This window comes from Equus przewalskii, chromosome 14 (genome assembly GCF_037783145.1).
Source record: "Equus przewalskii isolate Varuska chromosome 14, EquPr2, whole genome shotgun sequence".
NCBI lineage: Eukaryota > Metazoa > Chordata > Mammalia > Perissodactyla > Equidae > Equus > Equus przewalskii.
The window spans coordinates 68,464,818-68,492,734 of record NC_091844.1 but is presented as its reverse complement, the minus strand read 5'-3'; the positions used below and the strand labels follow the sequence as shown (position 1 = coordinate 68,492,734).

Sequence of the window (27,917 nt, the reverse complement as noted above, 5' to 3'; positions counted from 1 at the left end):
AAAGGCACAAAGGTAGAAAAGTGCAGGAACTCATGGGTAGCATAAAGTGGATATGCTAGGAGGGAGGGTTGGAAGGGGAGTGGCCTGGGGAGAAAAAGGTTTACGGTAGTAAAAGAGAGCAAGAGCTGAAAGCATCTTCCTGATTTCCTTTTGGAGGTGGGGATGAGGGCAGAGACTCAGAAGCAGGAGCAGGGCTAGCAGCATCAACCTATGGCCTCAATAGCGTGGGTCTCCAGGATCCATCTTTCCTACCACTGAGAGTGGGATTTCATGGTGTAGTGTCAAGGGGCCGCTGGGTAGAATAAGCAAAGCTTCTCTGCAAAGGAAGGCACTTCCTCATCGGTGAGCTTAAAAAACAATACTGGCATAATATGAGCTAGATCACAATAGGATGGTCCTATGCAGTGGCATGAGTTGAGGTCCCTCTGCTGCTAATGGTCTGTGTTTCCTCCAGGTCTGTTTCCTCTTCTGTACAGGAAAGGAACTGAACCACTTGATTCCTTTCTTCTTAGAGAAGATTTTCTGACGTATGATAAATTCCCTACACTGAAGAAGCAGAAATCTGCTCAGTCTAATCTGGGCCAATCAGTTTAAAGTGCCACAGGGTCTAATTCCAGGAGGGCACTAAACTAATCTCCATGGCCTTCAACGGGAGCTGGCTGCATATTTTTCTCTGTTTCCTGAGGTCATCTGACTACTTCCCCTCAAGCCTCAAATAGTACTCCTATATATTCCAAGACTATGGTTTGCCTATTTCTCATTGCTGGGGTCTGTCTTTGCATAGGAGGCAGTACTGCAGTCACTATGAGTCTGCAGCATCCCACAAGAGGACTCTAACAAGATGAGATATAACAATACATTACTGTACTTGGGTTCTAAACACCTCCTATAGAGAAAGCTGAAATAAAGTAGCTAAGCATGTTTAATAAGTCAACAATGTGACAATATCATGAAAGATCAAAAATCATGACGTGTAAAAGAATGGTTAAAGTAACTAAAGATATTTAATCTAGAGAAGAAAAGACTTGGGAAACACATGATAGCTATTGTTAAATACTTAAAAGGGCAGTCACAGGGAAGAATGACTAGATTTCCTAACACCCATGGTAAAATTTATAGAGATATACTCTCTGACTTGATATAAAGGAAGATTTTTTTTTAAAACATGACTGTCTGGACTTGTTCACATAGGGTCAGACGACCAGTCATCAGGAATATTTCATAAGCAGGAGCAAGTAAGATCTGAGCCATTGTTCTATTGGTAGGGTGTTTCTGGTGTTTCTCAGCTAAAGAAGTACTATAAGCAGCTTCAGTTCAATAAATTACCATCACCCTCTCATGGGCCTGTGTGTTGGTTACTCTAAACAGGAAATTATGGAAGGCAGTAACATTGGATCCTGGAATACAGACAAACAGGAGCCTTCATGCAGATACCCTTTCCAGTTCTCCAAACACCCACTCACATGTGGTCTCAAAAACACCCAGTACCTTTACTTAGCTTTACCCACTTCACAATATGCTCAATATGAGCAATTTGACTCCCAAGCCTAGGTCAGGCCTGAGTGTTTCTCATGAGCTATAGTTTTAGGCTGAGGAGCCTTGAGAGTTTGTGGAGGGAGAACCCCCCTGCCCGCAGGGGGCTGTGATGACAGAAGTCTGTGGAAGAAGAGGGCTCTAAGGAGTCCTGGGGAGGCAGGAGTAAAAGTCCACGCCTGGCAGCATCACTGTCCAGGAAGGCCCCAGTTCCTATGGCTCTGTGCATGGGGGCCATTTGTTCTTGGCAGACTTCATTCCAAGGGTCCTGTGCGGACCATGACTAGGGACTGGGCAGAAGGCGGTGGCTGGTTAGAGGGAAGTCAGGCCCTTTAGTAGGGGAGGATGGTTGGAACATAGCACTGAAGTGGGCTCGGCTTTCAAGCTGCATACGGTGGCCCAGTGGGGAGGTGAGTCCACGGACAAAATGGATCCGAACCAGCCCCGACTGCCCCCCAGATACCAGCCATCCATAGGAGTCCAGGTTTGGGCTGAAACGTACCTGTGAAGAGAACAGAAAACAAAAGAGGTGCTCACAGTTGGTACTTTAGGGTGAGTCCTAGCTGTAAGAAAAAAAAAATGAGCCACGATCTGAAAAGACAGGACCACAATGGAATAAGAAAGGTAGGAATGAGTAGACAATGAATGAAGTATGTCTATCATGCTCTGGAGGGTGAGGTTGCTAGAGTTGTTTTCCCTTCTCAGCTGTCTCTGCGACCTTTTCATCTCCCATTTCACTGATCACAGGCCCAGAGTTGGGAGAAAACGAGAATGAAGGGTAGAGAAGAGACAAGGTTCTCACCTTGTGAATAGCCTCTAGCTGCAGCCTGTCCAGGTAGAGCTTTGAATGCCCCTCTCCCTCCTGCATGCGCAGCATTGGTTCTCTATGGAGCAGACCATGGAATGAACTCTGGGGAGGGAGGGTGTAATAGGAGAGAGAAAGTGAGCAGCTTCTTAGTCTGGCAGCTTTGCGCTGGAACTCCTTAGGATTCCCTAGTATAAAAGGACTAAAGTCTTCTACTTTTTCTAATGCCACACCCATTCTCCTGGCCTCAATTTACCAAATCTGTGTCTTGAAAGAGCAAGTAGTGATGGTTGACAGTTTCAGCATAAGTTCGAGCCTTGGGAGGGTTAGGGGTCCCAGATGAAGCACAAGAGTGGTCTTGACCTTCAGGACTGTCCTGATATGGCATCAGATCTGCTTTATATATAGGCTAGAAAGAAGACCATGAGATTAGGTTCTATAATACTGAAGATAGAATAAAAGTATAAGAGACAAAATTGAGGGGTTGGCTGGGTGGTGTAGTGGTTAAGTTTGTGCACTCTCCTTTGGCGGCCTGTGGTTCACAGTGGTTCGGACCCCGGGTGTGGACCTACACACAGCTCATCAAGCCATGCTGTGGTGGCCTCCTACATACAAAATAGAGGAAGATTGGCAACAGATGTTAGCTCAGGGCCAATCTTCCTCACCAAAAAAAAAAAGAGAGAGAGAGATAATATTGGTTTTGGGCAGGAGACTTAAAGATGGAAGAAAGTAGTATGTTTAAACATATGTTCAGAAGCACTAGGGTAGGGAAGATTATGTACAATTCTATACTAAGACTTTCAGGGACAATAGCAGGGCTGGGAGACCTAATACTGGTTTGTACTCTACTACTGATCTGTAATACTAATTCGGGAGGCCATGGGGATTAGGACCCAACAGATGGTGCTGCTAGTAAATATTCATATACATACGAATCTTCGCTCTACAGGTCGCTTGACATTTATTGGGTTCAGTGCCATATCAGGCAATATAGCTGCAATGAGCTCTCCGGATATATCTCCTGCGGCTATTGTCCCAAGCCAGTCGGATCCTGAAAGACTCTAATAGGAAGAGACAGATTTCTTTCATTCATTCATTCACTCACTCACTTATAGTCATTCAGTTCTGTGAACTGGTAACAACTGCACGGTCTGAGTAGGGAAAGACACACACATAAACAAAAATGAGTTTACCAGAACCCATGTCCCTGATGATGGTTACCACACACCTATCTTCTCCTTCTATCCAAAACTACTGCCTCTTCCTGACCACCACTAGGTGAGCAAAGGAATTGTTTTCCTGTGTAATGAAGATTTTGAAGAGAAGGGCTTACCCAGACGGTGCCTTTTCGAGGAGCAGTAAAGTAGGCCTTGAAACCAAGGTAACCAGCATCAATATAATGAATTCCACAGAGTCCAAAACTGTAGGCGAAAGAGAAAATAAAACCTTCCTTTTTCTAAGATTAGATTCATTTCTTCTCCCCGATTGCAAAATTCAAACTATCTCAGTGAAACAACTTTCAACCCTTCTCTCCCCATAACAATCCAGCACACTTTGCACCCCAACCCTTAGGGCCTGTTCCCAGAGCTCCTCTTATTTCCATCCTGCCGTACGAGGCATAGCAGTTGTCCTGAGCCACAGTGACACCATTATAGGGGAGAAGCCAGGCGAGCTCTGTACTCAAGAAGCGCTTGATAGAGTTTATTGGTTCATAAGGTCGTCGAAGGTCCCAGAATTTGATTTTCCGGTCACTCCCCGCAGAGACTAGGAAATGACTATGGAAAGGTGGGAGAAGAGAGAGAAGATCAAAGCTGAACCACTCTGGAAGAGTCAGCCTGTCCCAGTCTTTACCTCCCACATCCACAAGTCTCTTATTCTATACCTGTTAGCTTTGCACCATTGAAGGGTACGCACAGCCTGGTCATGGGCTAGGAAACACTGGAAGGGGTAGAGCTTCAAGGAACCATCAGAGAGCCGTATCCGCTGCAGGGGTGAGTTAGTGGGAAGGTTCCAGAAAACCACCATGCCTGAGGTAGGGGCAGAATGTGTAGGTATTAAAGGCAGGTTTTCTCTTCCTTGCTCTAATTTCTTTCTCTGGGCTCCTAGGACCTTTGTCTTCTACCCTCAGATAGGATCCCTTATGAAAGGATATAGGAATCATGATTAGCTACCTAACATTCCCTCCAGGGTTTAAAGACTCAACTTGATATTTTAGCTCCAATTCTCATCAACAAAAAGTAATAGCTTAGGGGACTGGCCAAGTGGTGCAGCAGTTAAGTTCACACGTTCTGCTTTGGCGGCCCGGGGTTCGCTGGTTCGGATTCCAGGTGCAGACCCATGCACTACTTGCCAAGCCATGCTGTGGCAGGCATTCCACATACAAAGTAGAGGAAGATGGGCACAGATGTTAGCTCCGGGCCAGTCTCCCTTGGCAAAAAAGAGGAGGATTGGCGGCAGATGTTAGTTCAGGGCTAATCTTCCTCAAAAAAAAAAAAAAAGTAATAGCTTAGTCTGGGACCTGTAGTTGAAAGATAGGCTGAATGCACCCAGTAGCCTTTCCTCTCTACTAAATAGAAGTAAAGAGATTTTTAAAAAGCATAAACCTTCTAGGACAATGATTGACAAACTACAGCTCATGGGCCAAATACAGCCTGTCACCTGTTTTGGTAAATAAAGTCTGATTGGAACACAGCCACACCCTTCGTTTACCTAATGTCTATGGCTGCTTTCACTTTACAATGGAAGAGTTGAGTAGTTCCAACAATGGCCCAACAACCCACAAAGCATAAAATATTCACTATCTGGACCTTTATGGAAATGTTTGCCAACTCTGTTCTAAGACAAAGAGAACAGGCAAGGAGCAAAAGCAACAAAATGTAGAGGAACAGAAAGCAAATGGACAAACAGAAATGAACTCGGCTGACCCAAAACAAGCTGACCTCTGACCAGGCTGGCAGAGGAGGAGGTAATCAAAAGGATAACTTTGGTAAAAAAAATAAATAAATAACAACAACACGAATTAAAGAACAGTAAGAAAATATTTGTAGCTAAAACTTCTTTTATACATAAAGTCAGGAAATGTATGAACCTTTCTTAAAAAAATTTACTGACAATGAATTATAGCTAAGCAATATAAATAATTCAGCAATGGAGGAGGAGACCGAGATGAAAGGACTGGTGGAGACACGAAATCATTTTAATATAGAATTAAGATTAAATAACGCTGGGAATTAAGACAAAACAGCATCAAGTATCATGCACTTTGACAATGTAAGAATAATACCACCAAAAGAAACACAATTAGAAGACGGAGAGAGGGATGATAGGAAGAAGTGTTAAGAGTGCTCATCTCCTTACCTCCCTTGCAGAAAGTCTACCGACAATGTCTAAAAGTGAAATTGTCACTTAACAACAACAACCTAATAACACAAGCTACTTAACGTTATTTATAATCGTTTTTTTTCCTTTTTCATCTTACAAGTGTCTTTAAGGAACCAAGGTCTCTGTGGTAAAGGAACATTTACTGGGAGCTTAGCTAATCTTTCAGTTTCACTTGTCTTCTTTAAAATTAAAGTATAATTAAATTTAATACTTTTCAATTTAAAATAACTCATAGCATAAAATCTCCTTTTTATAAAATTCTTTCTCTCCATTGAATCTTTTTATCTTTATATATGCATACAGAACTCCATGAAATGATGTTCATCAACTCAATTATTTTTTCTGAGTAGAAAAATTGTAGTGACCTTTTTCTTCTTTGTATTTTTTTATATTGCTTGAATATTTATTAACTACATAATGCCCAAAACTGAACCAAAAGGAAATAACCACCAAAAACTAAGCATATATAAAAGTTTAAAGAGCAATAGCTCCTTACGTTTTGTTTTGTTTTTTACCATTATAGTATCCAGCAGCCAGGTGGTGGTGGGGCCGGGTGGGCATCCAGGCCAGGCTAAGGCACTGACCACACTCGGAGGGGTCCGAAGCTTGCACAGACCCCACCTGAAGGGTTGCCACACATTGTGCCTGCAAGGACAGAAGAGACAGGACTAGGGTTAGGGATACCCACTGTTTGGAACAAAGGCACAAATCAGTGTTCAATCCAGAGACTGGGGAGATTTTTCAGAGGTAGGAGACTCACTGTGAAATCAGTAAGGGGAGGCTCTGGAAGACGGAGCCTCGGCTAACGGAGCGAGTTCCTCACTCACCTTATAGATGGCGGGCTTCACTGCATCTGTGAGGGAAGAAGAGCAGTCACTGACGCTTTGGATCCAGAGCACTGAGGTCCTAATCAGGCCTTGCTCTTAGATCAGCACTTTCAATCATGACCTTCCCTTGCGCTCTTATCTTTCCACCATCAGAACATGAACCCATCTGTATCTGCTCATCTTCTTCTTTCCCTGTCACACCTGATAGCACCGTTATTCCTAGCAGAATGGCTAGTTCCTCCACTCTGCTCTCTTCTAGTCCTCTCTCACCTTTTCTAGAACTTTGCTCATTTGATATCCTTCCTTTCTCCTGCATTATCCACTTTCTCTCTCCCTACTGGGTTATGTTCACATTCACACAAAAACGTGCACTATTGTCTCCTATCTAAGTCAAACAAACCAACAAAACGCTTCCTTTACCCCTTATTCACCTCCAGCCACCACCTTCATTTATTTGTTTTCCTTCACAGCCAAACTACTTGAAAGAATTTCTACATTCTGTCTTCACGTCCTCACCTCTCACGCCCTCCTCAATCCACTCCTCCACCAGACCACCAAACAGAGGATTTCTCAGGGTTCAAACCTGGGTGCCCTCTTCTTTACTCAGAACTATTGAAAAACAAATTCACCAAATAGGAGCTGCCTTTCCCTGACCCCTTCTTCTTGTTGCTTATCTTCAGCTCTATATTCTCTCCCTCTCTTTACAACCAAGAGTGTATTCATGTGTATGTGTGGTGGTGAGGGCAGGAAAGGACAAGGGGGGACACGAAGACTGTGGCAGGGGAGACGAGTCCCATCTGCCAGCCTCAGCCTTTAACAGCTCTTTACACAGCCAATTAACTGTGGCAGCAGGAGGGAGAAGTCCTGAGAGCACAGAAAGAGAACAAAGAAGAGGGGGAGATGAAAGGTAATGTGTTGAAAGAGTGCAGTTATAAGACTGTGAAAGAGGGGCCGGCCCAGTGGCGCAGCAGTTAAGTTTGCACGTTCCGCTTCGGCAGCCTGGGGTTCGCCGATTCGGATCCTGGGTGTGGACATGGCACCGCTTGGCAAGCCATGCTGTGGTAGGTGTCCCACATATAAAGTAGAGGAAGATGAGGATGGATGTTAGCTCAGGGCCAGTCTTCCTAAGCAAAAACAGGAGGATTGGCAGCCGATGTTAGCTCAGGGCTAATCTTCCTCAAAAAAAAGCAGAACCAGCTCGGTGGCACAGCAGTTAGGTTCACATGATCTGCTTTGGCAGCCTGGGGTTCGCCGGTTTGGATCTCGGGTGCTGACATGGCACCGCTTGGTAAGCCATGCCGTGGCAGGCGTCCCACATATAAAGCAGAAGAAGATGGGCACGGATATTAGTTCAGGGCCAGTCTTCCTCAGCAAAAAGAAGAGGATTGACAGATGTTAGCCCAGGGCTAATCTTCCTCAAAATAAAAAAAAGTAACAATAAAATTAAATTAAAAATTAAAAAAAAAAAAGACTGTGAAAGACAGTAGCACTTGCAGGCTGCTAAAGAGAGAAGTCAAGAACAAAATCTGTAAAGTCAGAATGGGTGGTGTGACTGAGTAAGAGAGATTAGGCCTAGATGGGTTTCAGGGGAGAGGCACAGGCCCTGCTAAGCTCTGGCCACAGCTACAGTGGCCTCATTCCCCTTGCTGTGCTACTCACCTAGTGGCTGCTGAGCCAGCAGGGCCTCAGGATGGGGAAGACTGAACAGCAGCACCTTCCCATCTGAGCAGGCAAGAGCCAAGAGACCCAATCGAGGCAGGAGAGGAGCCTAGAGGGTGAGACCAGACGTGTGCTGAGGCTTGCTGCCTTCAGGCACCTCTCAGAAAACTTTTGAGGTTCTGGTCCCAGAAAATATAATACATAGTTGATGGAAAAACTCCATCCACCAGTCTCCCACCTCCCTTCCTCCAACTCTGAGAACGCCCAGGGCTTCTCTGTCCTGGCTCTGAGTTCTAGGGCCATTCCACAATCAACTGGGAGGTACCTTCCGAGGGGTGCCTGGAAGCTCCCATGCTCCACTGGGGCAGAATTTGAGGTCCCAGATGCAGCCATGGTCACACGCAATCCCATAGACAAAGTGGGCCCTGTTGCCAGGACTGAGGAGAGAAAGCATGTGGGGAGAATGGTTAAGAAGGAGGGGCCAAGGGCTGCCAGAGCCTGCATCCCCTCATCTCAACCCAGTCCAAGCTCTCCCCACCTGCTCTGCCCAGCTCCATCCTTCTCTCCTCCTCAACCACCCTCCCACGGTAGTGTCCCAGCCCCACCTCACCAGCTTTCTTGCTGCAAGGTCCCAAGGCCCCAGAGCTGGAGCAGCCCAGGACCCGAATGAAGCTGGCTCAGTGGGTGTGTCTCATTCATGTCAGGGCTGGAGAAAAGGGCCACATACTGAGAGGCTGCTGCCCCCTCTGGCACAGGGCACCAGTCCAGAGCCCAGAGTGGTCCCCCCGTGAAGAAGGACACATCCCAGCGCTCTGGGTGTGCTGTGATAGAGCTAAATCTAGAGAAAAGTGAATAAAGAAGAGTTAATTAGGTGAATGGATAAATAAACTGTGATACATCCAGACAATGGAATATTATTTGGCACTAAAAAGAAATGAGCTATCAAGCCATGAAAAGACACGGAGGAACCTTAAATACATATTACTAAGTGAAAGAAGCCCACCTGAAAAGGCTACATACTGTATGATTCCAACCAAATGACATTCTGGAAAAGGCAAACTTTGGAGCTAGTAAAAAGATCAGTGATAGCCAGGGACTGGAGTAGGGGGAAGGGATGAATAGGCAGATCTTTAGGGCAGTGAAAATACTCTGTATGATACCATAATGATGGGTACATGTCATTATACATTTGTCCAAACACATAGAATGCACAAGACCAAGAGTAAACCCTAAGGTAACCTACAGACTTTCAGTGATGATGGGTCATTGTAGGTCATCAACTGTAACAAATGTACCACTCTGGTAGGAGATGTTGATCACAGGGTAGGTTGTGTATGTGTGCGGACAGGCATATATGGGAAATCTCTATACTTTCCTCTCAATTTTGCTGTGAACTTAAAATTGCTCTAAAAAAATAAAAAAAAAAAAGGTGGGCTGGCCCAGTGGCATAGCGGTTAAGTGCACACATTCCACTTCGGCAGCACGGGCTTCAACAGTTCAGAGCCCGGATGGGGACATGGCACCACTTGGCAAGCCATGCTGTGGCAGGAGTCCTATGTATAAAGTAGAGGAAGATAGGCACAGATGTTAGCTCAGGGCCAGTCTTCCTCAGCAAAAGGAGGAGGATGGGCAGCCAATGTTAGCTCAGGGCTAATCTTCCTCAAAAAAGGAAAAAAAAAGGTAATGAGGACAGAATGGGAGCTCCACCTCGAGCCAGTATGAACTGGCAGGAATATCAAGCAAGGGCCAGAATATCAAGAACAGTCTAGAGGTGAGAATAGTCCTAGCCACCATTTGTGTTTTCCTCCTTTCCTTCCCCAAGTCTGTCTAGCTCTAGTTCACCTTCAAAGATGATGTGCTGCGCGTTCTGGTTTACTAGTGTTCTCTTTAGGACCAGCCTGTGCAGGTCTATCTGAGTAGATGTGACCTTGTAATCTGGTTTGACCCTCAATTTCCCTAGCTTCTCGCAGTCAGTGATGAGCACTGCAGACTAGATAGGGTTGACCAGATGTAGCCAGGACTCCTACCCTTGGGACCAACTGGACCAGGATCAGGAAAGAACAGGGCCAATCTATCATCCCTTTCAACATTCATTTTTCCTATTTCTGTCTCCTCCAATCAGAAAAAGAGATGCAATCTTCACCTGTTTATTCGGTAGAGTGTGCCATCTTCAGGAAGTCCTTCACGTTGTACAGAAAACAGTGGAGACTTCTCCTCCTGCGGCAGGTAGGGAGCTGCCTCACTAGGGGAAGACAAAGGGAACAGCCTGAATTTGGAAGAGTATCACCCATCCCAAGATTCCCATTATAAATCTAGAGTCCTCTGTCACCCTTCTGTCTCCTGTGGTGTTACCCCTCCTAGGCTCTAGAAATGTCTCTTCAACTTACAGTTCAGATAACAAGTGCCACTTCCAGGCTAAAGGAATCCATTCTGCAAACTCCCAGTATGAATGTTTCTGTTCTCGGCTGGAGGAACAGAAGAAGCATTAATGAAGGAGGAGAGAAATTCTAGAGCAGTGCTGCCCAACAGAACTTTCTGTGATGATGGAAGTGGTCTATTATCTGTGCTGTCCAATATACTAGCTGCTAGCTCCAAGTAGCTACTGGGCACTTGAAATGTGGCTAGTGCAACTGAAAAACTGGACTTTTAATTTTATTTAATTTTTAAATTAATTTAAAAGGCCACATGCAGCTAATGGCTACCATACTGGACAGTACACCCTAGGGCTCTTGCCTTTGGATCAGTGCCTTTTAGTCATAAATGTCTTCAGTGTTCTGCCCTGTGAAAGCCTTCCATCTTTCCCACAGCCCCACTTCTAGATCGTCCTTTGCATTCCACCACACCCTTTCATCCCCCCAGCCCCCAGTCCCCAAGTCTCACTGGTCCTTGGTGAGATGGAGGCACTTCCAAACAGGAGCCATGATGTGATTTGGTAAGCCATTAGGAGCCACTCCCCGGCAGTGTGGCTTCTGCTTCTGAGGATCAAATTGAAGAGGTAAGGGAGAGAATTTTATAGGCTAGAGAAAGTCCCCAGGAGACAGCTTTCCCAGCTTTTATTTTTCCTGGCACTACTTCCCCTCTAACCTCTGCCCAATCACCACCTTAAGATTTATGTTTCAAACACTACAATGACTTCTCTACCTTCTGCTCCTACTCCTCCATCAAAACTACAAAACCTGTTATCTATTTTCTGTTCATCTTCCTCAGTGTCTCCATGGCATTGATTCAGAGGATTCCCATTTGCTTCTTGAAACTCCTGCCCTCCTGGTAGTCTCTCCTCTTTCCTACCTCTCTAATATTCCCTTGCACGCTCTCCCTCCTGATAGGTTTGGTCAATGATAGTATTTCCCAGAGTCCTGTCTTATTCTCAACACTCTATACACCTACTCCTGGTAATCTCATCCCATGTCCCATGGCTTTAACTACCATTTTTATGCCTGATTATCAAGTTTCATCTTTCTCCTTCTTCTTCTCCCCAAAGTCCCCCAGTACATAGATGTATATTCTAGTTGTAGGTCCTTCTGGTTGTGCTCAAGTTTACATCTTAGTAAATGTAAACTTTACCCAGTTTCAACTTTTCTACAAATTCTAGATCCCTACTGCGTGGTGCTGAGCCATATCAGAGCCTGAAGCAAAAGGAAAAATCAGTAATACAGTTCCTATCTGTTTAAAATTTTGATATTTTGTTCATCATAGATTTGTTGCATTAATTTTGATTTTTAAAATGTTGCATCAAAATATTTATCTTGATTACTGAAGGTTTTGGTGTTCCCTTAAGTGTGCACTTGAGACAAATAAGGCACTGGTCTCATATTTGTACATGACTGCCAATCAAATGTCTCCAGAGGGATGGCCCATGGCCCACCAGCACCTGTACCTCAACATGTCAGAAAGTGAACTCATCACCTCCCCCGCCCACCTTCACCCCTCCTGCGTCCCCCATTCTTCCTGTATTCCCAAGTTCAGTGTATGAGAGCACCATCTAAGCTGGAAACTCCCACTTGGTCCTTTCCTTCAACTCCCAACTCCTGTTAATTCCCTTGTAATCTCTTCAATCTGCCCCCGACCTTCTCTTTGTTCACTGCTTGATTCAGGCCCTCACTACCTGCGTAATTAAAGCAGTCTTCTAATTGTCAACTGCAAATTGACCTATTTTCCTAACTGATGTTATTTTTCTACTTAAAAATCTTTGTTGTATAGAGTTTCTGTTTGGGATGATGAAAAAGTTTTGGAAATGGATAGTGGTGATGGTTGCACAACACCGTGAACGCACTGTGTGACACAGAGTTGTATATCTTAAAACAGTAAATTTTATGTAAATGTCTATTTTACAACAATTAAACACACACAACCTTTATTGGCTCCTACCAATCTTAGTTTTTTCATCCTCTCTAGTTTAATCTCCCCCATCTCTTTACTCCAGGCCATATGCTGCAGCATAATCAATTTCTGGGAAAACCATCCTCTCTGGCACACTTCTATTCCTTTCAAGACCTAGCTCAACTATCATTTCTCTGTGAAGCCTAAGCAGTTAGTCACCCTTACTCTGTATACGTAAAGCCTTTTGTTCACTCCCGGTATAGCACTTATCACACTGTGAACCTTGTGAGGCAGGACTCTGTCTTATTCACATTTGTGTTTCCTAGCACAGAGTAGATGCTCAATATAGGAATGAATAATCTTATTTACTTACACCCTCAGCCCCACAATCTCAATTGTTTTTGAGGTTGTCCCTTTCTTCTTTTACCTATTTTGGCCAACATAGTTACTAGGCCAAAGCTTTCCTTCTGGACACCCTGCTGATCCCCTAATAATCCTACCAACTATTTCCCCATTCACTTTCTTGTCCATTCAGGTTACCCCTGAAGTAGGTCCTCGTGGGATGCTTCGAGGCACTGCAGGCTCGGGCTCGGAAGAGCTCTCACTTGGGGCCTCACTTTCTTCTCCATCTTCAGCCTCAACCTGGAGAACAAAGTCTTCGTCCTGTGCAGTATCATCCTCTTCTTCTCCACCTTGACAGGCTCCCTGCTGGCGGCTTTTCTTCGGTTTGGTAGGGCTGCTCACCTTGGGGCTCTCAGGACAGGACACTGGAGCAGGCAGGGCTGTTGAGAGCTCTTCAGCCAGTTCCTGGAGATATAGAAGTGCCCTGTGGGATAGGGTGGAGTCAGAGCCATACTCACAAACACTTAACTGAGAGCCCACTTTTCCAGACACTTGGCTGATTCTTATCTCACTGGATCCTCCCAGTGACCCTGTAAAGCAGCTATTAATTTCTCTTTCCCCTTTGACAGATGAAGAAACAGAAATCCAGGAAAGTTAAGTGACTTGGCCAAGATGTTTCAGATCACATATGTGGAATCTGAACCCAGGTCTTCCGACTCCAAGTCCAAAGCACTTTTCACTCTACCACAGTCAAAGATCATTGAGGAAGACAAAGAGAAAGAAGGGAAGGGCGCATTTATACTGATACATCTACTGGGCAGTAAAATTGCAATGAAGATCTGGAGGAAAGTGAAAAATGTGATAGGATACAAGACATGGAAAGAAACCTCCTAGATAGACAAATTTAGCAACAGATTAAAGTTGCTGTGGTAAGAGCTAGATTGCTCAAGTCCCCAGAACCCAGACACCAACCCTGCTTACCTGACACCTCACATAGTCTTCTCATCTCATCAATATGTGCCCCACCCTGATCCCTTCACCCCAACCTCCCTCCACCAAGCTGTGCCCCACAATCCTTACACTTGGGCAGCCCTTCGGCGGGGTCGTTCCCCAGGAGGGGTCTCAAAGTCCTCAGGGGGCCTCTTTGGAGGTGGAGATTCTGGCTGATCTAGGCCTTTTGACAACTTCAGCAGTAGCAGCTCTGCCTTGGACTTTCGACCACGTTTCTTAGGCATGGGGGTGGATAGAGGGTTGGATTGATCTAAGAGACCAGGAACCAGAGGGGCTGATGGAGGATTAGGTTGTTGGGGCCTTTTTGGGCCTTTCCGTGTCCTACCACCTCTCTTCCGGCCAGGCTTTGAGGCCCTAGGCTTTGAGACCTTTGACATCTCTGAAGGAAGATCTGTAGAGAAGAATATGGGTCTGTGAGACGGGACCAGAGCTCAAACCTCTTTGGAATAGATTATACCATACCCAGGTTTGTAAGATCCTGTGAGCTCAACCTGCTCTCTTTCATTTTAAGGTAAGCATGGGGAGATAAAAAGATGAAAGGTCAAGGTACATACCTTGCTGTTCCAGTCTGGAAAGGCTTTCCTGTTTTGGAGGGAGCCTCTTCTCATTAAGAGAATCCTCAAATCCAGGTAAAGGGGTAGGTAACGACATCTCTATGGAAGCCTTTGCACTGGTTGTTTCTGAAGAGGCCTTGATGTCAAACTGGTTTAGCACCTCTTCTCTGGGAGAGTCTACCACAGTCATGTTCCCCACGGGGCCGGCCTCCCCAAGGGCAGCACAGCCGACCCCGCAGGCATCCATCAGCAATCCCCTAAATTGGCTGCCCCTGCATATAGAGACATAAAATGAATAGAAGGTAAAAGTAATTTGCACTGGCTCAGACTTTTCTACTTTCTTATCTTTTCTCCCCTCACACCCCTACCCCAACCTGAAACGCAAGCTCCCTGATGATTCATTCATTCAACAATAATTACTAAGTATCTTCTATACGTAGATACTATTTCAGGAACTGGTAATATGACAATAAGCAAGACAGACAAGGTCCCTGTCCTTGTGGAACTTACATGCTAATGGAGCTGACAATAAACAAACAAATAATAATAAAGCTACCATTTATTAAATGCTTCTATGTGCCAAGCACGGTACTAAGTGCTTTATTTACATTATTTAATTTAAAGCTCATAGGTTTCTTGTAAGGATATTGCAGTGAATGAACAATTATTTAACTCCTCTCCCTGAAAACCAATGAAATGAATCACCTCTCCCCCTCAAATAAAAAAAGAGAGCGAGAAACCACTGTTACGAATCTACAGTCACAACTTCCTAAAAGAGATTATAAAGAATAGCTGCCGGATACTATAAAATTAGATCAAGTTGAAGGAGATTGCCTCGAGCTAACTTCCATCCTTGTGAATATTAGTCAAACAACAGATTTATTTAAGAATAAGCAAGAGTTCTCTAGTGCCCTGCCATCACTCTCTTACCTGGATGGGAGAGATGGTAGGCTCTGAGACAATTAAGGAACATCCTACCACATTAAGACCTTTTCCACATTGAAGAATGGACTAAAAAACTGGTCATGAATCTTCATTTTCTTCAAACCCAGGAAATCAGCTATACAACCATGGACCAAAGTAAACCGACAGAGATAAATAAAACATTGATGATCAAACACAGAACCTGAGCAACACAGAACTCCACAAGCGCCCAGTTTTTGGCCAGAATAAGCTGCTTGTCTGTGTGACAAGGGGGAGAAATAGCTCAAATCCAAGGAAGGGACCCTCCATAGGTCTGTATATGTCTCAAGGATAAAGAATTCATCAGTCTCAGTGGAAAAGTGTGCTAATACAAATATCATAAGAAATATCATACAAATTAAAGTTCCCAACTGTCTCTCTTGAAGAAGCTAAAGTCTAACCAGATTATAAACTACAACAATAGCCAACCCTCTAACTCTGGTGCTAAGGATACAATATAACACCATGTGCTAAAGATGCAACGTAACAATACCAAGGTAAACAGAGCCAATAAGAATCCACGTACATAGTTCTTTGGTAAACAGCAACCCCTGACAGAACCACTTCATTCAAAATTAGTAATAAGCAAAAAGGATCCAAATGAGACCACATAAAGATATCACAGAAAGAATAAAAAGGACACAAACGAAAAAAGACGAAAAGCACCCTTTCAAAGAAAGACTCCAGAAATCAGAAGAAAATATCCAACAAGAGCTGTATACTTTCAAAAAAACCAAGGAATCCAAGAAACAAGAGATCAAAGAAGAAATAAAACAATGGCAAGGTACAAAGTGAGCTGGCATTCGGAAGGAAAGAAACTGAGTAAAAGAATTAAATCACTGAGGAGGATTGGCAGTAGTTAGCTCAGGGCTAATCTTCCTCACACACACAAAAAAAACAAAAACAAAAACAAAAAAACCAGAAGCCAGATTGGGGCCGGCCCGGTGGTGCAGCGGTTAAGTGTGCACGTTCCGGTTTGGCAGCCCAGGGTTCCCGGTTCAGATCCTGGGTGTGTGTGGACATGGCACCACATGGCAAGCCATGCTATGGTAGGCGTCCCACATATAAAGTAGAGGAAGATGGGCATGGACGTTAGCTCAGTGCCACTCTTCCTCAGAAAAAAAGAGGAGGATTGGCTGATGTTAGCTCAGGGCTAATCTTCCTCGGTAAAAAAAAAAAAATCATAGAAATGAAAACCAGAGGAGAAACAGAATGTTGAAACTACACTGCTGAAAAGAGAATCAGTGATATGAAGGATAGGTTTGAGAAAAACCACAATGACTGCAAAGAAATAAAAGTCATTGGTGAGAAGACAGTATGGATGAAAAGAGAAAGTGGGGAGCCAACATATGAATAATTGATGTTCCTAAAGAAAAGAGAAGAAAAATGGGAATAGAAAAAAAATGTTCAAAAACAGAAGGAAATTTCCTGAAATAAAAAAAATTAAAAATAGGGGCCGTCCCGTGGCTGAATGGTTAAGTTCGCGTGCTCCGCTTCAGCGGCCCAGGGTTTTGCCTGTTCGGATCCTGGGCACAGACATGGCACGGCTCATCAAGCTGTGCTGAGGCGGCATCCCACATGCCACAACCAGAAGGACCCACAACTAAAAAAAATACACAACTATGTACCGGGGTCTTTGGGTAGAAAAAGGAAAGATAAAATCTTTAAGAGCCAGCTCTGTGGCCGAGTGGTTAAGTTCGCACGCTCTGCTTCGGCAGCCTAGGGTTTTACTGGTTCGGATCCTGGGCGCAGACATGGCACCGCTTGTCAGGCCCTGTTGAGGCAGCGTCCCACATCCCACAACAACTAGAAGGACCTGCAACTAAGATATACAACTATGTACCAGGGGGGTTTGGGGAGATAAAGCAGAAAAACAAACAAACAAAAGATTGGCAACAGTTGTTAGCCCAGGTGCCCATCTTTAAAACAAAAACAAAAAAAGAAGAAGCTGAGTAGTGGTGATGGAATAGTGTCCTCAGTTAAAAAAAAAAATCTTTAAAAAAAATAATAAATAAATAAAGTAAAAAATAAAAGAATACTTTCCTGAAACAAAGGAAGATCTCAGTCTATAGATCAAAAAGGCTTATGGTGTAAAAGGGAAACTAAAGAATCATCAAGACCAAGAAATATCTGAAGATACTAAATTTCTCCTATGAAGGGGAAAAAAAATCAGATCAGCCTCAGAATTCTCAGAAACATTTGATGCCAGAAGATAAAGAAACACTAGGAGAATCAAGAGAATTCTTTACTTAACTGGGATGTCATTCATGTAAAGGAAACAGGATGGCATTCTCAATATGCAAGTTTCTAGGAATTATAAATCTTAAGCACCCTTACTTAAAAAACATCCACTCGAAGCTCTAATTTAGCCAATGAAAGACAAATCAATACAAAGAACTTTCTAAGAGAAGTTGTGTTATGAAAAGATCGGCAGCTAAGCATTTAATCCAGTGACACATCAATCGAGTTTAAATAACCATGGTAACTACAGCTATAAAACAGACTCTAACTTAAAATTTTTTTTAAAGATTTTATTTTTCCTTTTTCTCCCCAAAGCTCCCGAGTACATAGTTGTATATATTTTAGTTGTAGGTTCTTCTAGTTGTGGTATGTGGGATGCCACCTCAGCATGGCCTGACGAGCAGTGCCACGTCCGCGCCCATGATCTGAACCAGTGAAACCCTGGGCCGCCCAAGCGGGGTGCGCGAAGTTAACCACTCGGCCACAGGGGCCGGCCCCTCTAACTTAAAAATTTTAAAGGCTGCACAATGTAAAAATACCAATGTTCTGATTGTAGTAGACTAAGACAAAAGAAGAAGTATACTAATTTTGCTTCTAAGGTTGATAAATTAAAAAATATAGGTTTATTAATACCATTTAGATGTTTAATAGACCTAAAAACAGTATACTATGCTGCTGCCAAAATACACAGTAGGCCATAAGAACCAGAAGGAACTTTTTAAAAGACCACACAATGAAAAACTGAAAATAAAGGAAACACACACAAAAGAAAAAAAAAACCAACAAAGATCACAGAAGCAAGATAAAACATGTATTTTAACAACAAAAATGTATCAGATAAATTCAATCATTGAAAGAATAAAGATTTGGATTGACTTAAAAAGCCAAACAACTACATGCTTTTTAAGAGATGTCTCAAACAAAAGAACTCTACAAGCTGAAAGTAAAAAGGTGAATTAAAATATACAGAACAAAGGTAAGCAAAAGAAGAGAGGAGTTTTGATAGTAATAGCAAAGCTGAATTCAGGGAAAAAATATTAAATGGGACAAAAAAGGAGCACTTTACAATGGATAAAAGTTCAAATCATATAAAAGACAGAAATGTCATGGACATTTAGACATCAAATAACATAGCATCAAAATACATAAAAGAAAACCTTCAGGAAATACAAGAACTACTTCTTTTAATTATTGACCGATCAAATATGTAAGGACAGAGAAGATGTGAATAAAACATTTGTCAAGGTTCAGTTACATAGAACAGAATCCTCGCTAGCCAGTTGAAGCTAAAAGGGATTTATTAAAGGGTATTAAATGGCTCACATCAGTGGTTCTCAAAGTGTGATCCTGGATCCATTCGTTAAAATGCAAATTTCCATTCCTACTCCAGGCCTACTGAATCAGAAATTCTGGGACGGGGCCAGCACTTTATGTTATAACAATCCCTTTAAGTGATTCTGATGCACACTCAAGTTTGAGAACCAGCTGCATAGAGGATCATTGGGAGGGGTGGGGCCAAAAACACTTAAGGAACAAGTGCTTGTCAAATTGGGAAGTTGTTTTACAGCTGCTGGTCCAAAAAGGTGGGAAGCCACCTGCCATAGCTGTTGGCTGTGTAAACAAGCTGCCTCTGCAATAATCAGAAAGTCACCTGACTAAATGGGGAAGACACTTCTCTGGGTCCCAGATCCAGAACCATATCACTGCCACAACCTGTATCAGCAAAATGCACTGCCTCCTGGTCTGCCTCTCTCCTCCCTAAACTCAGGTCCAAATTTGAGTTCTTCAAGAACACATTTGATTGGCAAGAGCTAAATCATATTGAGAATCTTGGGTGAAAAAAAATCCAGGAATGAAATTTCTAGCTTTCCAGAATCTCAAGTGGAGCTTGCTCATTCCCTCACATGCCACTTACCCCAGGGCAGAAAGCAGGATCAGTATCTTCCCAATTCCTCTCCAATGCCACTTTTAGACTAATAGCCCTCTCCATCTTATAAAAACCTTGTTCCTTGGGAAGCTCCTAACATTCAGCTAAACCACTGCTACTCACTCCACTGTCACATCCTGGACCTTGTCATCACACAAAACCTTTTAACCTCCCAAATCACTAAGACATCCTACTATCTGATCACAACCTCCCATCATTATAGCTAGACTGATCAACTACATCACTGTGTCTATTCTTCAACCATACCAAGCCACTAGCCATTGATTTCTCCAATTTCTCCCTGTGTGGGCCACAACTATCTAGTTTAGATTCCTTTCTTTTAATCAAACTCTTGTTGATATTATGAACTTCCTTTTTGTTCCACAGGCCTGGCAAAATTTAAGCCCTAGATGAACCAACCATCCCTCTTCTCCACGTATGCATCTAAGCTGCCAAGCACTAGCAATCACACTTTCTCTTTATTCAGCTCCCACATCCTCTCCTCTCCAATATCTGATCCCCTGGTTCTCAGTAGATGACGTTGCCTCAGATTTCCAAAACAAAAACCAAAGCCATTAGATGGGATTACTCCAATTTCTTGTCAAGTAGCCTAACACTCCCTGCATCTGAACCCCTCATCCACTTTCTAAGGCCAAATCTTCCACTTGTGTTCTAGCCCCATTCTCCCACCTCCTAAGGAAACTGGAGTTGTTTATCCTTTTCCTCTCTATTAGCTCCTTCCAAACTGCATTGAAATACATGTATAATTCTCATCTTAACACATATACAACTATCCTTCAACACATATTCTTCCTCCCTCTCACAGTCAAACTTTTAAAGAGTTGTCTGCCCTTGATGTTAATCAATCACCCTTCTTTATCCTAACTAGGATACTGCCCCCAAACCATCACTGAAACTAAAGTCATCAATAATTGCTGTGTCAATTAATCCAAGGGACACTTCTCTCAGTCTCGTTTAACTTGACTGCTCAGCAGCACTGACACTACTCACCACTGCTTTAGTGAAACATTCTCTTTTCTTGAGGAGCAATTCAAGTGCAGTAACCTTCCAGAGTTTCAGAAATTTTCCTCGGTCTTTTACAGTTGTCTCACTCACACCTATTTGGCAGCTTGTCCACAAACTCATCTCTTTTGTCTTTCCAAAGCATTTAACTTTTTGCTTTCTTTCTTTTTTAAAATTGTTTCAATAAAATTTTTAGTTGATACAAAATACTTGTAAATATGTGTAGAATATAAAGAATAACTATAAAACACCTGTGTACCCGCCACATTTCAACTTAGTCTTAAAAAACATAACTCTTTCACACTCAAATTTCTTTAAAATTTACATATATGTCACAATTATATAAATATAATAACAAATCAACTGACATAAAAAAATACTGGGAACCAATACAATGACTCTTGGCAAGAATTCAACTCAACTAGTGGGAGAAGAGTGACCAAGCCTACAGGAGAAAAGCCTACAGCCCTGGAGCATTCAGTGCCACGGGCATCAGTCGGTACGTTTACAGAGAAAATGGGGGATGTCAGTTAACACAGGAAGCCAGTCAAACAGATATCAGTTAAAAAGAATTTCCATATATATCCTAAAGATATTCCATATCAGTGCATGTACATATATCTCATTCTTCTTAGATACTATCTGGTGTCCTATAGAATTACAGTTTATTTGGATATTCCTCATTTAATGGACAACTGGATTACAATATATTACAAACAATATTGCAATGAAATTTTAGTACCGATCTCTTCCTTAATGAGAAATTATTTTCCTGGAATAATCATCTGAAGTGCAATCACTGTATTGGGTTAAAGAGTATACACATCTCAAAACTTAACAGATAATGCCAAACAGCTACCAAAATGAAAATCAATCTATACTCCCACTAACTGTATATCAGTATGAATTGATTATCTAACTTTAACTTTTGCCAATCTGATGAGAGAAAGAATTCTTCCCTATTGTATTTATTTGCATTGTCCTCATAATTGAGGTCAGCAACTTCTTTTTATCTGTTGGACATCTATGTCTTTTATGAATTGCCTATCGATATAATTTGCCCAAATTTCTGTAAGACAAATCAATCTTTTCCTTACTGATCTGTAAAGTTTGTTATTTATGCTGCAAATATTGTCTCTCTGTATCTACTGTTTAAAAAACTTTATTTATGGGGCTGGCCCCGTGGCCGAGTGGTTAAGTTCGCGCACTCCGCTGCAGGCGGCCCAGTGTTTCGTTGGTTCGAATCCTGGGCGCGGACATGGCACTGCTCATCAGACCACGCTGAGGCAGCGTCCCACATACCACAACTAGCAGAACCCACAACGAAGAATATACAACTATGTACCAGGGGGCTTTGGGGAGAAAAAGGAAATAATAAAATCTTAAAAAAAAAAAACAACTTTATAATGTTTCTTGCTAAACTGAAATTAAATTTTATGTTAAATTTCTCAATCTTCTCCTTTATGGCTTCTGTTTTATGTCTTAAAAAGGCACTTCCTACCCCACTAATATAAATATATCCAATTTTATTTTCTTCTAATATTTTTTCCAGTTTTGGATATTACACGTCGCTCTTTAGTCCATCTGGAATTTTCCTTACGATAAGTGATTTCCTTATTTCATATCTATCTTCCCTGAACGTTTTATAAGCTAGGAATCTTGTCTATCTGATTCACTTTTGTATCCAGAACCTGGTAGATGGTAAGTGCAATGATTAACCTTTGTTGATTGAATGACTAACTTGTCAAGGTACAAAAATCTCTTTAATAATTCACTTCTCTAGAAGACAGTAGCAGGCTATGGTGGCTAATTTCCGTTTATGATTTCACAATGCAGATTTTGGACACAAGTAAAAGAAGGGAGGCTTAGTAAGTTTGTACTAGAGTTTATAAAATTTTACATTTGCACCTCAACTGGTCTGGTTCCACGCTGCTCCAGGCTGCCAGCCTGACCTCCCCAGCCAAGGAAAGTAATTAGATAACACTGTTCCTCAAGTATGGAATTACTTTAAACATAGTTTGGTCTAATACACTGTTTCCCAAAGTGTTCCTATGGTACAACTGGTGGTATGCAAGATGATTTTAGTAGTACAAAAATGAACAATTTCATCTAATTGTGTTTTTATTTTACCTTGTATAAAAAAACTACAAATGGCCCATAAAACCCATGGTTTTATCTATGTTGCTCAGAACGAGACTAAAGCATTGAAACTTTAAAAATAAATCAGGGGGCTGGCCCGGTGGCACAGCGGTTAAGTGCCCACGTTCTGCTTCGGTGGCCTGGGGTTCGCCGGCCTGGATCCCCAGTGCGAACATGGCACCACTTGGCAAGCCATGCTGTGGTAGACATCCCACGTATAAGGCAGAGGAAGATGGGCACGGATTTCAGCTCAGGGCCAGCCTTCCTCAGCAAAAAGAGGAGGATTGGCAGCAGTTAGCTCAGGGCTATTCTTTCTCAAAAAATAAATAAATATCAATTTAAAGAAAACTATTAAGAAAATAATAGTACAGTTGATAAGGGATAGCAAAAAAACGACGATGGCACAGGAATGACAAGTTTATATAACAATATGCCGCTAAGCCGAAGTCTTGGCCATACCCTACACCGCTCTAACAAAGTGAGTTACCAAAGGTAAGGTTGGAGTCGACACCTCTGTCTTCCCCAGCAGACCGCCGTGGGATAAAAGGACTAAACAGGGAAACATAACTGGCCCTTGGCTGCGCCAATGGGGTTGCAGCGCGCGGGGCACAACCCTCGAGGTTAGAAGAGCCTCATCGAGGAAAAGGCTGGGACACAGCAGAATGAGGAGATTGACCCGCTATCATTCTAGGGGTGATCGCCTGCCCTTCCTCAGTCCTGGCGTGGGGGCAGCTTTTACCACTAGCCTGTGCCGGAGGAAGAGCCCTGAGTTTCCAAAGCTGAGGACTACTGTAGGTTCGCAAAGTCGGAGGGACGCAATGTAAGCAGCGCTGGGGCCGGGATACAGGATACTGTGTTACGTACACTGCGTGGGGAAAGAAGGCAAGACCCGTGGTTAGTAGAGATGGGGGATGCACGGTTGCCACCGTGGGGAAGGAGGTGGGGGAGCATGATGGTTTCTGTAGGAGCGCAGGGGCTGGAGGTCGCGATGCTGTACAGAGAAAGAATAGCGGAGCTGGGAGTTGGTCCCAAATATCATAGTGCTACCGAAAAAGAAGCGGGAGGAGTAATTGTGGGGCCCCCGCACAACCCGCTGCGGTACACTCACCCTCACCAAAGTCCTTCCGGAAGTCCAAGTTCGAAGATGGCGCCGCCTGTCTGGTCGCGGTTTTATGACGAAATCTGGTAGCTGCTCTTCATGGACGCACCCGTCCACCCCCCGCCCAGCGCATAAGGTAAACACGTGAGCTTGGTCTAGAGTTTGTGCCCAAAGACGTTTTCTATTAGACTATGTATTCCATAATGCAGTGCGGCGAGAGTCCCCGAGCCCTTTCGGAGCGGGCGAAGCTCCGGGGCTTCATCGACACCGGGAACGCTGCATGGCCTGATGGGAATTGCAGTGTCAAGAAGGGAAGATTGACGCCTGCGCGGTGAGGGTCGTCGCGCCCCCGCGGGTTCCCACGCGGCCTCTACGGGAGCCTCGAGTGTGCGGGCGCCCAGGCCTGGCTGTCGCTTCCGAGCGCAGAGTGCTGGCTTCCTTTAAGACTACTGGGTCTGTGGCGGGCAGGGCCAGGCTGGATGTGAGAGTGTACCCGCAGGCCCGGCGCGGTTCGAGCCGAAGACAGAGACTGGGAGACAAAGGAATCCTTACCGCAGGCCGCCAGAGAATGACTCCCGTCTCCGCCGCGGGGCAGCCCCACAGATCCGGCCACTTGAGAAGTCAAAGATGGACCGGAGACAGAAACACAGTGAAAGGGGGCTTGGAAAAAGGGCAGGAAAGGGAAAGTACAGGAGCAGAAAAACCTGGCGTGGGGACGCTGCACTCGAGTGAGCCTCGGCCTTGGACCCTGCCCTTGGTCACACAGGCCTTGCCCCACTCCCTCCCTGGGAGATGGCCTGCGAGTGAAGAAAGAATGTAACAAACTTTTGTCCTTTCTTGTATAAATTTCACAGGTCTTCACATACTGAGCAGGAGAGTTCAGATATATAAATACAGACAGGAAGGGGTGGGGTAAACCAATCTTTCTCTTCCCAAATAGTCTCACCTATTAAATTCTCTTGGTTACACAAAACATTTAAGAAAAGCGTGGGAGAAGCTAGCTAAGACTTAAAAGTGGGAGTAAAGGAGCTCCCACACCACCCCTCTTAGTGGTCTAAGGGCAAGCTAAGGCTGCATTGTGGCTTAGGACCAACTTCTTTTCGAAAGCAGAAAATTCGGAGCAATTGAGGCTGCAGTTCCCCTAATACAACATATCTTCAGTGCTTGTCTGATGGCCAGCTCTAAGCTGCAAACATTACTTCTATAATGAATCAATCTGTCTCCTCTCCATTCCTGTTACCTCAGATTGGGCTACCTTTGACTTGAACTACTATAAAATCTCCTTTTTATATTAATAAATGTCTTTATTTTTGGAATAAGACATTCACATGGCTCAAAATTCAAGATACTTAGGGTATCAAGTGAAGACTCCCTTCCACCTGTCTCTAGCCTCCCAGACCACATCCTCACAGGCAATTATGTAATGTTTCTTGTCACAAGTCCAAGATATTTTAGTATTTATACACACATGGAAATACATATATATCTTTCCCTATTTTAATTCAAACAGCAGCTACACACACTGTCCTGCACCTTGGTTCTTTTAACTGAGTGTACCTTGGAGAGTATTCCATTTCTATACATAAAAACTTTCCTCATTCTTTGTTATGACTGCTTAGCATCTACTTAAATGAATGTAGTATAATTTAATTAGTCCCCCTACTAATATTAATGGATATTTAGGTGGTTTCTAGTCTTTTGCAATTATAAAAAATGCTGCTATAAATAACCTTGTATCTAAGTAACTTCGAACATGTGGAACTATATGAGTAGCATAAATTCCTCTAAATTTAGGTGCATTTGTAATTTTGATTAATAGGCAATCTTTCAAGTGATCAGTTTCTCTGCCTCTAATCTCTACCAGTTAACTTTCTAAAGCATAGAGCTGACCCTGTGGATCCTCCGCTTAATTTTGATAATTGAGTGGTATGCTCAATATATAAAAACCCATGAATTCATAATGATCTTTTTGAGAGAAAGCCAAAAAATCAACTACTCATTGTATACCACTGGAAGTAACTAGTGATCATTTCCTGAAAACTGGCAAGTAAAAGGAAAGAATTAAACATTTATCCTGTCTTTTCAATATGAATTATAATTTAGAATAACTAACTGATGAGAGCGAGTTCTTTATAGAAGATTATCAACTAGTCAATATGGAAAGAATGATACAATCAGGAAAAAAATCACCATTCTGCATCCTCTAATGAAATAATTCAGGCAACAAGCACCAGTGGATAGTACCTCTAAAATGAAAGCTTGTTGGGAAACTTTAAAATTTAAAACTAAAACTGAACCCATTCAACACCAAAAATGGACCAACCAAACATTATTTGCCTCCTGATATGAGGCACAATAAAATACAATATAAAACACAATAAAAAGCTGGTTTCTGGAACAAGTCAATGTCATGAAAAAAGAAGGGAGGCTGGGGAGACTGCTTTTGATTACAAGAAACTTGACATAATAACCAAATATAATGTGTAGATTTGTTTGGCTCCTGATTTAAACAAACCAACTGTAAAAAAACCATTTTTGAGACACTCAAGGAAATTCGATTATAGATTAGACAACACTAAGAAAAAATTCAGTAAGTCTAATAATATTGTAAATTTCCAGATTTTTTAGAGATACACACTGAAGTTTGTAGGAGTAAAATCATATAATGTCTGGGATTTGCTCTAGAGTAATTTCAGCCAAGAAAAAAAGAGAAATGAAAAGAAAGCAAACGTGACAAATCTTGATAATTATTGCATCTGTTGATGGCAATTCTTTGTATAGTTCACTCTACTTCTGTGCTGCTTGAAATTTTTCAATAAAATACACACACAGGGTGCTGGCCTGGTGGCACAGCGGTTAAGTTCGCACATTCTGCTTCTCAGTGGCCCGGGGTTCATCGGTTCAGATCCCGGGTGTAGACATGGCACTGCTTGGCAAAAGCCATGCTGTGGTAGGCATCCCATGTATAAAGTAAAGGAAGATGGGCATGGATGTTAGCTCAAGGCCAGTCTTCCTCGGCAAAAAGAGGAGGATTGGCAGTAGTTAGCTCAAGGCTAATCTTCCTCAAAAAAAAAAAAAAAATACACACACAACGGATGACTTTTTTTAGGCTAACCAAAATGGGTAGACTCACAATCTGGCCCCAACTTGACCTACCTTTGCAGCTTTATCACTCACTCTCCACATAAGCCTTGGTTTTAATCTCACCACGCTACTTGACACTTTGGGATTGGCTACTTATTTTAAGGTCTGTTCTGTCTTTGTGTTCAAGCTATTTCCTCTGCTGATCTGCCTTCCCATCCTTTTCCCACTGGGAAACATCTTATCCTTCAAAGACTAGGTCAGATGTTACCTGTGAAATCTTCTCCAACCTTACTAAATCTCCTGGCATTATCCTTGGTTGCTTCAAAGAAACTCTGTTCATACTACTAGTAGAATTTATCTCATCCTGTAGATATTGTCTGTCTTTCTTTGCCATGAGGCATGCTCCTTAATGGCAGATAGCATAAAAGTTAAGGGCACAGTCTCTGGATCCAGAATGCCTGAGATCACCTGCTGGTTTCGTTAGTGGCCACGTTACCTTGGGCAGGTAACTTAACCTCTCTGTGCCTTAGCTGTGTTGCCTTGGCAGATAACCTCTCTGTGCCTCTGTTTTCTCATCTGTAAAATATCACTTCATAGAGTTGTATTAATCTTCCTAAATGGATAAAAAAGAGATTAGAACAGTTTCTGACACACAGTAAGTACTTAATACTAAGGATACTAAACATTCATATATTAATATATAATTATTTAAATATTAATATATCAATTTAATATAAATATTAATACAATCATAATACTAAAATACTAAAGATAGGACTCATTTGTCCTTAAGGGTCCTCCTCATATCTAGCTCAGTGTCTGGCACATAGATGCTCAATAAATGCTTGATGACTTGGATAGTTTTTGGCTTCCATACTGACCTTCACTTTGGCCCCAAAGCACTGGTATGGAGCTAGTCACTTGAGAGGGTCTCCACAAAGGTCGAGGTTGGCAGAATGTGCTAAGAGGGGTTGGAGAGTCTGGACTCCTAATCTAAGTGGTGGTGATG

The 27,917-nt window shown here is 42.9% G+C and overlaps 1 protein-coding gene across 4 annotated transcripts; it reads right to left on the bottom strand.

Annotated features, from left to right (window-relative positions):
• Positions 1–985: 985 nt before the first annotated feature.
• Positions 986–27,917, bottom strand: GTF3C2 (general transcription factor IIIC subunit 2). 4 transcript variants are annotated; one of them, XM_070572991.1, is made up of 20 exons: positions 27,790–27,917; positions 23,834–24,436; positions 14,433–14,704; positions 13,948–14,269; positions 13,066–13,351; positions 11,086–11,180; positions 10,593–10,670; positions 10,349–10,447; positions 8,816–9,043; positions 8,531–8,642; positions 8,206–8,314; positions 6,547–6,572; positions 6,235–6,364; positions 4,221–4,365; positions 3,952–4,113; positions 3,672–3,759; positions 3,271–3,399; positions 2,595–2,747; positions 2,336–2,443; positions 986–2,035 (listed from the first exon to the last, which is right to left on the bottom strand). In XM_070572991.1, exons 3-20 carry the CDS (start codon positions 14,677–14,679, stop codon positions 1,817–1,819), a joined length of 2,736 nt encoding a protein of 911 aa, XP_070429092.1. In that variant the 5' UTR covers positions 14,680–14,704; positions 23,834–24,436; positions 27,790–27,917; the 3' UTR covers positions 986–1,816. The 4 variants fall into 4 exon arrangements, with proteins under 4 accessions (XP_070429092.1, XP_008511220.2, XP_070429093.1 ...); XM_008512998.2 differs by lacking the exon at positions 27,790–27,917 and having other exon boundaries at positions 23,834–25,658; XM_070572992.1 differs by lacking the exons at positions 23,834–24,436; positions 27,790–27,917 and adding an exon at positions 23,590–23,812.